General features: G+C 39.3%; 1 protein-coding gene across 2 annotated transcripts in view; it reads right to left on the bottom strand.

Annotated features, from left to right (window-relative positions):
* Window positions 1-12,067, bottom strand: part of LOC145981644 (uncharacterized) — a 67,708-nt gene that overhangs the window by 17,788 nt on the left and 37,853 nt on the right. For both annotated transcript variants that reach the window (XM_083115037.1, XM_083115038.1), the window contains exons 3-4: window positions 7,762-7,879; window positions 6,430-6,591 (exon numbers count right to left, since the gene is read on the bottom strand). In XM_083115037.1, coding sequence (XP_082971163.1) covers window positions 6,430-6,591; window positions 7,762-7,879 — 280 coding nt within the window. The remainder of the gene's footprint in view (window positions 1-6,429; window positions 6,592-7,761; window positions 7,880-12,067) is intronic.

Below are 12,067 nucleotides of genomic sequence, written 5' to 3'. Positions count from 1 at the left end.
CGGACAAAACCATTCGTGAATGGCTTATGGCATTTAAAGAAACTGGAAGTGTTCTGAAACAAAAGTCGCCAGGTAGGTTTCTGAAGAGGACGTGGAAAGAATTCGCACTTCATGAGTACAAAGCCCCAGACAGGACACAGTCTTCAGTTGGGGATACCAAGATCGACTGTTCATAAAGTAATGCACAAGAGGCTTCGTCTAACCAGGTACAACTTTTGCATGAAATTAAGCCTACAGACAAGAGTAAGAGATCACAGTTTGCTGTATCTATGCTGAACAAGATTGAAGAAAACAATGATTTTCTAAACAATTTTATTTTTACTGCTGAGGCCACTTTTCATGTCAGTGGTACTGTTAACCGACACAATTGTCACATTGGGGCTCACAGCCGCCTCACGAGTTCATTGAGCATCAATGTGACTCGCCCAATTTGAATGTTTGGTGCAGTCTTATGCATGACCGTGTTACTGAACCCTTCACTTACTCCTTTAGACTTTTTCCTATGGGGACATGTGAAGAACATGGTTTATGCAGAGAAAATTCAAGATGTCAACCATCTAAGGCAAAGAATTATCGCTTCTGTGGCAAACATCACCCCAGACATGCTGGTCAGGACGTGGCAAGAAGTTGATGATCGTTTGGATGTATGCCGTGCTACAAACGCGGCACACATTGAAATTTACTAAATTGTAAACAAAACTTGATAACATTACCTTCAAAAACATGTGTTTACTTTCACCTGAGTTTGAGTTTTTAATCAAATATTTAGCTTCAAAACCACAGAGTTCTTTTATAGACACCCTGTACATATCTTAAGTTTGCAACAAGCTGGTTTTTACAATCTCATCTATTCGATTACATGAAGTTCGTTTTCTGTGGCTTGACATGTTTAAGCATTAATGTAGTGGAAAATAATAAATTGTTTATTTTATTTGAAATCACAGAAATGAGGAAATCTTCTTTTCCTTGCATCATTTTGGGTCATTTTATGCATGTGTTAGTCCATATTTTGCCATTTTTTTGTACATATAAAGCCACTTGCTAGTACATATTAATCCCAACCCTGGTAATCATAGTAAATTTGATGTGATGTATCATAATAAATGTACACACTAACTTTTTCTGTTTTCTTTTTATTCCATTGAAGTAGCTCATTGGAAGTTATTTTCCAGATATTCCTTGTACGGTCATGAACACTGCCAGCTTGTAAGGAATACATTGACTTTCAATGGAATCGTTACAAGCCGCCAGTGTCCGTGACTGTACAAATACCAGTGGCGTATTCTGAAAATTTGATTGTAAAGCAACAATTCTTATTTATTGTATATATAATTACATATTAATTAGATATAATAGAAATAAAACGCCAATGCAGGTATGCAAGTAAAACAAAAACGGAAGTCTGATAACTTAAATTTTCTGACAATTTCTAAATTTATGAATAAAGTTGGTTTACTGATGGTAAACCAGGTAACATGGGAGAATACGCCAGTGGCAAATACAACAGTGATTTACTTTATGTACAACATCCATAATTACGAAAAGATGGTAGATAAAACACATGGTTTAAAGTACATATATTAACAATTAAGGGTAGAACTGATTAAACATTAGCTGGTCTAGAAATATCACCTCACTGCCATCAATTTTACCGTTCCAATATTTATATACTTGGCGTATTTTTTAAGTAAGTACCGTTTTGTATGTACAAAAAACAAGTAAACTTTTTGTAACAATTTTATTGTTACATGAAAGACCACACTTTTATCTACTTTTCCACATAATTGCCAGCAATATTAAGGCACTTATCATATCGAACAACAAGCTTTTGTATTCTGTCGTCATAGAAGTTTGCCGCCTGAGTTGACAGCCACTGCAACACGGCCGTTTTGAGGCTATCGTCGTCATCGTGGCGCTGACCTCCGAGATGCTTCTTCAGTTGCAGAAACACGTGGTAGTCACTGGGCGCTAGATCGGGGCTGTATGGAGGATGATCAAATTGTTCCCAGCCAAATGATGCGATGAGATCTTGACAAGAAAAGTCAAGGCGCTACCTAACCGTTTGCTTTTGTGCGCCTCAGTTAACATTTTTGGTACACATCGTGAGCACAATTTTCGATAGTTTAAGCGTTCGGTAACAATTTCGTAGATAACACTTCTTGAAACTTCAGGGAACTCCTCTGATAACAAAGAAATTGTGAAGCGTCTGGAAGCGGCCCCGGCGCCCACCCAGCGTCGAATAACATGGATGGGGTAGAGGCGGTCAGGGGCGTGATGCTGATCATATCACCATCACTCACGACCGGATCAAGAGAGTGTGGGGTGTTACCCCCCACACCCCCTATACGCCTTCATGGCGTGGTGCTATGCACAGGGGAGCACTTTACCTTTTTTTACCTGTTCTCTTTCACTATTTCGTCGACTTTCTGCACCAAATCGACAGTGATCACTGAGGGTCGCCCACTCCGTTCCTCGTCATGAACATTCTTTCGGCCATCTTTGAAAGCTCTTACCCATTTGCGTACCATTCCATCACTCATAATGTTTTGTCTGTACACTTCACAAATCTGACGGTGAATTTCAACTGCTTTCACGCCTTTAGCACTAAGAAAACGAATAACAGCGCGTATTTCACAGTCTGCGGGATTCTCAATCGGCGGAGGCATTTTAAATACGCAAAAGCAAATGTATAGATGGTGTTAAAGGCGGAGCTACCGCGGAGCATTCGCACTCGTCTGGTCCCCCTCGAACATCCGGTTGCGCTTACAGTGCTATGGACGTTAATATGAAAGGGCAAAGTGGAGATTCTTTTACAAGGAAATATGTTTCGGTTGTGTAGCATATGCTTGCACAGTTCGATCGGGAAGATATTTATTGAGTCAAATATCACTTCGTAGGTTTCCGAAGGACGTAGAGAGACGAAACCTGTTGATACAAGCAGAACGAAGAAAGGATTGGTACCCGGAAAGGATTTGTACGACTTGCATTTTGTTACAAGCATGTTGATCGTTTATCTGAGTAGCTATTGTGTTGTGGTGAAATACACGCATCTTAGTGAGGTTTCAAACCGAAGCGACACACGACAGCAGTGGTTCGTACCGAAGTGACAAGCGACACAGGCCCATTTAGTCTATAAATAAGCATTTACCGCTCATGGGAAATCAAGTCTCAGGCGGCACAATACACGCCATTGAAAATCTAAGCGACACGTGCAGCTTGTTGTGTCGCTTCGGTTCGAAAAATTTCATTGATCACTGAGGATTCACTTGTAAGTGGCACGGAGATTACACACCGAAGCGACAAGCAACAGCCCCTTTACTCTAAAGGAAACAATCCACCTTGCATACTACTACAACAGACCGAGGCGACACGATGCATGGTAGAGAAAGCAACAGTCCAGTCCAAGCGACACGTGCATTTTCTCGTGGCGAATTCAGACTGCAGCGATACGTGTCTCTTGGAAACCAACATTCAAAAATAAGCAACACCTTCCGAATTAAAGAGACACGGCAAATTGCAGGTGTCGCTTGTCGCTCGGAATGGGCTGTTTTATCAATGCCGTGCATTGTGTTGCACCGGCCTGTTATTTGTGCAAGCGTGACTGGTGACTGATTTGCTTAAGATCGAATGCTTCTGTGCGAAATCCCGATATCGCTTGTCGCTTCAGTCTGAAATCTCCCTTGTTGTTTGAAGTAAATTCGTGCAAGTTAAAGTGGCATGCCATATCATAGGTTCTCCCTAAATTTCTCAGGCGGAAAGGCAACATTGAAAGCACATATATTGACTAGCATTTGTTATGTGTCATTACTTCTGCAGATTTGTTGGCAAAGATGCACTTAAGCATACTTTATAATATAATATCACTAGTTTTATAGAATTATCTTTCCCTCACTTTTTCATTTACAAAATAATTGAATATATCTAAACTTTCGTACGTTTTGAGTTCGTCGTCTACATGAGATACTTGTTTGTAGTATGCTATACAACTGGCGGCCACAAAGACACGTCATATTTTAATAATCTGCTCTGCAGTTGATCATCCGACGGATTCTAGATGTCCACTCCTTCATAGTAGAACTTTAACAAATACCTTTCTTGACTATCGTCGCACAATTGATGAAAACAAGCGCCCATTTCTTACTTCGTATGCACATAGAATAGGGTATGCAGGTGAATCTGCACTGGCAACAACGGGGACTGGACTAAACCGGAAGTTCCTGGGGGACTGGGCAAGACCTCACCAATGTTGATGTTTACATTTTTAACACGGTCTATACACGATCGATTGTTGCCGCAATGGCGTCTGTGGCTTGCCAACAGATTTAGGTACACAGTCAGTGGCGTATGCTGGTTTTAACTAGTGGGTAATCTCCGACACTTGATTCATCCACCCACTCCTGAAGTCTCTCCGCAAATTTACCTCAACATCCATACAGGATTTATGAATACATGTGTTAAAAATTTTACCTTATTGTTGCGACCACTGTCGAATAATTGTTGTGATTTCACTTGCAGTTAATCTACGTTTAGAATTTCAAATAATAAAACAAGAAAAAATAATATATCTATATAAAAAAACTGTAACAAAGAATATGAAAGAAATGCGGTAGTGAAATAAAACCCCTCAATATTAATTGAAGTGTAAAATTCAAGTTACCCCAGTACCCAGTTACTCGTGCATTCCCGATTTTTGTTTTTATACACGGAAGTTTAAGTTCAAGACCTGTGATACAAGAGATGTTACTGGCCTACCTACATTAACTATTTCCAATTTCTCCGGAAAAGATCCCGTTCCAAATATTTTCACACGCAAATATTGTATTATATCCACTGCCTTTAACTTCAGTAAACGCAGCACTACCACTAATAGCTAAACAAATATTAAATTCTCGAATCGCTACAACACGCACTCAATTCCCTGCGCCAATCTTCTATTGTGGTTCGTTCCTTCCTGCTTGACACAGAATTAAATTCTCTGACACAGAATTAAATTCTCTATAGATGCTGAAAAATTCCCTTTCCCAGCTTTATATTCCCTGCGATGCGCGAGGTTCTATAAGTTTCAATCATTGCGCTTTTTGTTTATATATTTTACATTCAAACATCTTTTATCATTATGATCATTATTAATCTAAAGAGGGAGGAAAAGCAACTTAAATTACCTAATATATATGTGTACGTATATATATAATTTATTTCTGATAGCTTTCCCTTTTAAAAATTATTCATTTCTGTGAAAGAAGTACTCTCAGTGGTTTTGAAGGCTACAAAGAAAGTAATCACGCATTTTAAAATACAAAAATGAAAAAAAAGTAAGCATATAAATAGTTTAATTACTTCATTAATCGATTGATTAAACTGTTATTTGACGTCGCTTTTCTGCTACTTTTGGCTAATCACTACGAGTGATGATATGACATTGATGAAGGGACATTTACAAAGAACACCCATGCCCAGACCGGTATTCGAACCCTGGCATCGAAGGGAGCTGTGCTAACACTCCGCAACGAATGTCGGTGTAATTTCTTGAATTTCTAGTTCAAATTTTAATTTATTTAATTACCTTCATCTTCAATATTAAAGTTTTTTTCCTTTGACAATATCTGTTGAAATAATAGAGATCAGGAAGACAAAAGCAAATGTAAAATGAGAATTAACATAGAATTGGTTCGCAAATGTTGTTCAGATTTCCCTGTTTCTCGCGCATTTTCATATGTATTTTCTCTACTTTCCTTTTCAGTACGTAATTTGTGAACCCAGAATTCTGTTTCCTGACAAATTTCCCTGTCGTAAACAACACAGCTCCTACGATACAAAGGCCATCGGGGAAGAATGGCAGATGGCAGAAGAGGGTGCCAGCCGACGGAACGGCAAAGGCTCTGGGTTGGAGAGTGCGACCGATGGACTCTCTCCACAAGGAGGTTACCCTTGCCACGGAATCACCGCGCCTGAGAAGCAGTGTTTCCTTCCCCTCCCTCCCGTCAAGAGATTTAAAGGGAGCTGGTGGAATCTGACGTCACCAGATTCCACCAGCTGGAGAAAAACCCTCACGGACATTCCGCGGCAAACGGTTGAAAACATTTGCGCGCTGGAAGCAAAGAAATATGTGAATCAAAGATTGGTTCATAAGATTATTGCGAAGAGAAAAAAACAACTTTTTTAAAAAAATTATAGCCGGGTCATCTCCGATTACCTAGGTGACCCAGAGTATACGCCGCTGTACACAGTGCGCATGCACGGGACACCGACCGCAGCGGCGGAATTTCAAAACGGTACTTACTTAAAAAATACGCCTCGTAAATAGCATTTGAAATTGTATTTTTTTCGACATGAATAAGAAAATAAAAATCTTGCATATTGGTTTTCAAATTTGGCAGTTTGTAGGGTTTCTGGACATTGAACCTTATTTAGGGATGCCAAATAGCTTACCTGAATAATATCCACATATTGTAAGCCCAAAAGGGACAAGCTCTTATCCACACTTTTCAACGTAGCCTCTGCAGAGAAATCGAACATCTCCTTTGCAGTTGTCTTGTAACGGCAGACCTTTGTTGCTATGTAATATGCTTCTCTTGGAACTCCCTTCAATGCCTAGAAGAATACAAGAATTATGTTGAAATCAAAGAAGGATTTGACATATTGCACTGTGTGTTTTCCACGGAATAAAATTTTTAATTTATTCGTTCACGCTCAAACATTTTCTTGATTCTAAGCATACTCGTACGCATGCACAATCCTACATTGGAGAAGCGTACTTCATTTTATCTACACCCCATCTCCATCCCGGCCTGGGCATGGATGTTTGTGAGTGGCCATTCACAGGCCCGTAGCTAGAATTGATCTCCAGGGGGGGGGGGGGGGGCAGGCTCACAGGTTGTAAACAAAGTCAATTTTTCAAAAGTTTATCAGTATCAAATGAAGGTAAAATTATGTGTGTGTGTGAAGGTGGGGGGGGGGGCAGGAGGTCATTTTAGAAACATCATACAAATACTACATTTTCTATATCTTTTAAAATATTGCTTCAAGTGTCAATTGACTGCTACTGAAATCATCCCTTACTACACACTCCATACTACTTTTGATGATACAGATATTTATATTACACAAGAAAAATGGACAGTATTCAATCATAGTGCCTAGCATACATTCCACTCCTGGGTCGAAACAATAAACCTCCCCTTCGTTCTATGTTGACCTTTGATGCATATACCAAAGGAATTTGCATGATGACGTGTCAAAGTTACAGGTTTCTGTCTAAACGGGAGGTCGCAACTCGCAACAGGGGCAGCGAAGGTACAGATAAAGAAGCTCCCCTATGAAGGAACTTTCTAAAGTCTAGAGAAGAGAATATTCTAAATCCTTGTCGCTATTTAGACTTATAATAAACAAGATTAACAAATGTAATAGCTGTTGTTCATGTTCTGTGAATTTATCCTTCACCAAAGTTGTAAGCAAAATAATAGGCCTATCTGCTGTCTACATTCTCACTCTACACAAAATAGTTTTACCTAATGTCAAGGGGGCTGACAGCAGTGCCGGGGGGGGGGGGGGCTGCCTGGCTACGGGCCTGCCCATTCATGATATCATGATTCATCTCCATCTTCGCAAATTAGCCAAATGTGCCACAAAAAGAGAAGTAAGATAAAGCAAATCAATCCATCAAACACTCCATCTCCTGTTCAAACATATTCCTCAGTACTTTCTTTTTCTAATTTTTAGTTTTCTTTGCTTTCCTTGACTTTTTTCATGTCTTCTGCTTACCTTGCCTAGAAGAGTTTCCGACCGACCGTAACCGTAGAATGGCGCTGTGTCGATGTAGTTGATACCTTTCTTGAGAGCATTTCTCACTGTACTTATAGCTTCCTCTTCTTCATAATTACTAAAAATCCAAAAATTGATATCATAGAATTATATTTTATAATATATACAGGGTGTATCATAAGTAATAGTACAAACTGACAGTTGAAAGTACACGATAATAGAAGCAAAAAAATCTCAGTAAACATGTTTCTGAAAACGAGCCGTTTTCGAGATAATTGCGAATGTGTGGTTACAAGTCGCCACTGACTTCATTGTTTGTAAACATCCTAGTTGGTAAAATGCTAATAATGTGTGATTAGATTCCGTCACTAATTGCATTTTGTAAACACCTAGTGCTTTACTCCTTGAGCATTCTGAGGTTTGCTCTTTGTTTACAAAACAGAACATTTCCGATAGGTGGCGTTGTAATCAAACAGGATGGATACAATTAGTACAGAGACTTGTACATGCTTGTGATCAATTCTGAAATGAACCAGGGGTGTTCGAAAGAATTTGAAACTCAAACAGTATTGCATCCAGATGCTAGGATGATACTTTGAACACCTCCTTTAACAGGTACGAGTGTAATTGTAACATGTAACATACAAACGTTTCTAGAATGTTCAATAAAAGCAATGAGATCTCCAATGACTTTTCTTACTGTATTATTAGCATTTTACCAACTAGGACGACGTTTAGGTACAAACAATAAAGTCAATGGCGGCTTGTAACCGCAATTATCTCGAAAACGGCTCATTTGCGAACCCATGTTTACTGAGACTTCCTTGTTTCTATTATCATGCCCTTTCAACTGTGTCAGTTTGTGCTATTGCTTATGATACACCCTGTATATTTCTGTACATTTATAGGTTTTATGTCATATACTTCAATCATCTTAATTGCATTATTGCTAATAGCACATAATTCTCCTTCATATTATTAATCATAGCATCGTTGTAGGGCATAGGCGAGATTTCCCAAATGTCACAGTTATTTACCAAATAATCCTGGATGTTGTTTTTATTGGATGGAAAACTTTTTGAATCTTTTCCCCCAAACTTAAGACCCAGGTCTGATTCTAACCCCTCAAAATTAGGCCCCAAGTCTGATTCTGCCCCCTCAAAATTAGGCCCCAAATCTGATTCTGTGCCCTCAAAATTAAGCCCAAGTTTAATTCTGCCCCCGAAAATTAGGCCATTAGGCACAAGTTTAATTCTGCCCCCTCAAAATTAGGCACAAGTTTAATTCTGCCCCCTCAAAATTAGGCACAAGTTTAATTCTGCCCCCTCAAAATTAGGCACAAGTTTAATTCTGCCCCCTCAAAATATGGCCCAAGTTTAATTCTGCCCCCTCAAAATAAGACACAAGTTTAATTCTGCCCCCCCCAAATTAGGCCCAAGTTTAATTCTGCCCCCTCAAAATTAGGCACAAGTTTAATTCTGCCCCCTCAAAATTAGGCACAAGTTTAATTCTGCCCCTCAAAATTAGGCATAAGTTTAATTCTGCCTCCTCAAAATTAGGCCCAAGTTTAATTCTGCCCCCTCAAAATTAGGCCTAAGTTTAATTCTGCCCCTCAAAAGTAGGCCCAAGTTTAATTCTGCCCCCTCAAAATTAGGCCCAAGTTTAAATCTGCCCCCTCAAAATTAGGCCCAAGTTTAATTCTGCCCCCTCAAAATTAGGCCCAAGTTTAATTCTGCCCCCTCAAAATCAGGCCCAAGTTTAATTCTGCCCCCTTAAAATTAGGCCCAAGTTTAATTCTGCCCCCTAAAAATTAGGCCCAAGTTACGCCCATGTTGTAGGGGATATGAAAACTATTGTTTAGTAGAAACATAATATATTGTAACCAAATATGAGATAAAAGTATTATTCACCTATTTATATGAAATAGCAAATTTAAACTATGTTTCCAACATTCTGTATCTGTTGCAGCTGCACTCCTAGGTAAGTCTCAGTAACAGTAAAAACAAAAGGTAAAGTTCCCCATGCTCATGGCACTGTGCCATGAAGATCTGCTTATTAAACAAAATTCTCAGCCAGGGTTCTTGGTGTATTGCTAGTTGTGATACCTCTCACACTGCTTAGCATAGGCGTGCGCAAGGGGAGGCAATTGCCCCCCTCCCCTAATCACGGATGTTCGCACATTTTTTCCACAAAGAGACAAGCAAGGCATTTTTCCATGGGACACATTACCCCGATACTAGTGTCCCCTCAAAAACACCACTTGAATTTGAAATTATCGCATTCCTGCGTCCCCATTACATAATAATTATTGTAAATTACTATGAATGAAATCAAATTAAACGTGTGAAATATATACTTTTAGGTTGACCTTCATTTTCGAAGGGGGAAGTGCGGTCATCCTTGCCCCCTCCCAGATGTTCCATGCCCCTATATTATTATACAGGGTGTCCCACGAACGGCGCAACTGGGAATTAAGAGTGGCGTTACTTTGTAACCGAAACCTGTTCATACATAAGTCATACACCAAATGTTAGCCCTGTCCAAGTAGATATTTTTAAACATAGAAACAACAAACGGGGTGCAGTGTTGCCAAATGTAAGTGAAAGTGTAAATTTATTTTTCCACAAAGCATGGAAAATTGCATGTCAAACATTCGTACGGAAATTTGGACGTCAATTTCCACCTTGGGTAGGTGGACTATTTAGCTATCTATAGTTCAGAGAAGGAAACCGATCGTTTTCGCGTATAGCCAATCCTGAAATGCCTCGTAAAGGCGTACCGGTCCAAATGGGTGTTTTAAAAAAAATATGAGGTACAGTGGCAACACTGTTGATGTTTGAAGGCAACAAAAGGTGTGTTTAGTGATGGTCTATGACATGGAAATACTGGAAACAGGAAAAAAAGAAAATGAAAATTATGGTGAAAAAAGTGTTACTTACCTACTCCTGGCAACCATGCAATGCGCGTAACAGGCAGTGTAGCTTTACAAAAGATGTTGAAAATGACAACCATTTTCCCTGAGGCATTCATCAACACGTTTTATCATGTTGGAAGCAACTTTATGCAAGGTTGATTGGTTTATATGGTTAAGTGGAACCATGCTTCATCCGTGAAAAAAACCTTATCCAAAATATTCACACCATTGTGATGGTTCGTGGGGCTATCGTGAATTTTTGGGCTAACGTCAATGGTTTTTGGGGCTGCCCGTGGATGGTTTGTGGGAAATAAGGAACAACAGTAAGTACACGTTAATGTAAGAAATAGACATTATTTTCGTTAGAAATTCATTATTTCACCCAAAAAAATGTTCCGTAATGCAGAATAGTACGTTAGCAATGTAAAAAATTGCGAAATAAATCATTGTTAGGTGTCTCCGGTATAGTAAAGTAGTACCGATTATTTTTCTCCGCGAAATCGCGCACGACACACCGATCTTTTGTGGATGAAGTGATTGTTCATGTAACAAATGGGGATTGTTACTTGACCAGTGTCGAGAATTTTGACTGTTGACATATCCATTTAAGTGGAACCATGCTTCATCCGTGAAAAAAACCTTATCCAAAATATTCACACCAGTGTCTCTAATAAAATTTCTAAACCACTGGCAGTATCTTACACGTGCACCTTTGTCTGCTTCCTTCAGTTCTTGCACAGCCTGTACTTTATATCATAGAAAACCTAATTTTTCTATGCTTATATGCACGTAGGTGCAATTGTTTTAACGCTCGGTGAGTTGTTGTTTTTGATACACCTGACTGTGAAGCAAGTTTACGAACAGATTTCCTGGGAGATTGTGATATTCTCTGCTCCACATCCTGCAGCACACCTTGTGTCAAAACTGGTGGTTGTCTGTGGTAGGGTTTGTCATTAACTGATCCTGTTTCACGAAATCTGGAAACAAGTTGATATATCGTCGAATTTTCTGGAACACTGTTATTCGGATATTTCTCGCGAAACACAGTTTTTACACTAGCGTACGATTTTTAACAAAAATAATGTTCCACAATGAACACCCTCTCTTCCAAAGAGTACTTCATTTCACAGAACAATTCTAATCTTCCCCTACGAACAATGCGAATTGCACGGCTCAAGCAGTTCTGAGTACACAACTAACTGATTCTTTTGTTCTCGTTCGGTGGGCGCTCTTATCGCATTGCATGGTTGCCAGGTGTAGGTAAGTAACACTTTTTTCACCATAATTTTCAATTTCTTTTTTTCCTGTTTCCAGTATTTCCATGTCATAGACCATCACTAAACACACCTCTTTTGTTGCCTTCAAACATCAACAGTGTTGCCACTGTACCTC

The sequence above is a fragment of the Lepisma saccharinum genome, chromosome 29 (genome assembly GCF_977018435.1).
Source record: "Lepisma saccharinum chromosome 29, izLepSacc3.1, whole genome shotgun sequence".
Lineage (NCBI taxonomy): Eukaryota > Metazoa > Arthropoda > Insecta > Zygentoma > Lepismatidae > Lepisma > Lepisma saccharinum.
Note: the sequence above shows the minus strand (reverse complement) of the source record. Positions and strands in the feature narration are given on the sequence as shown.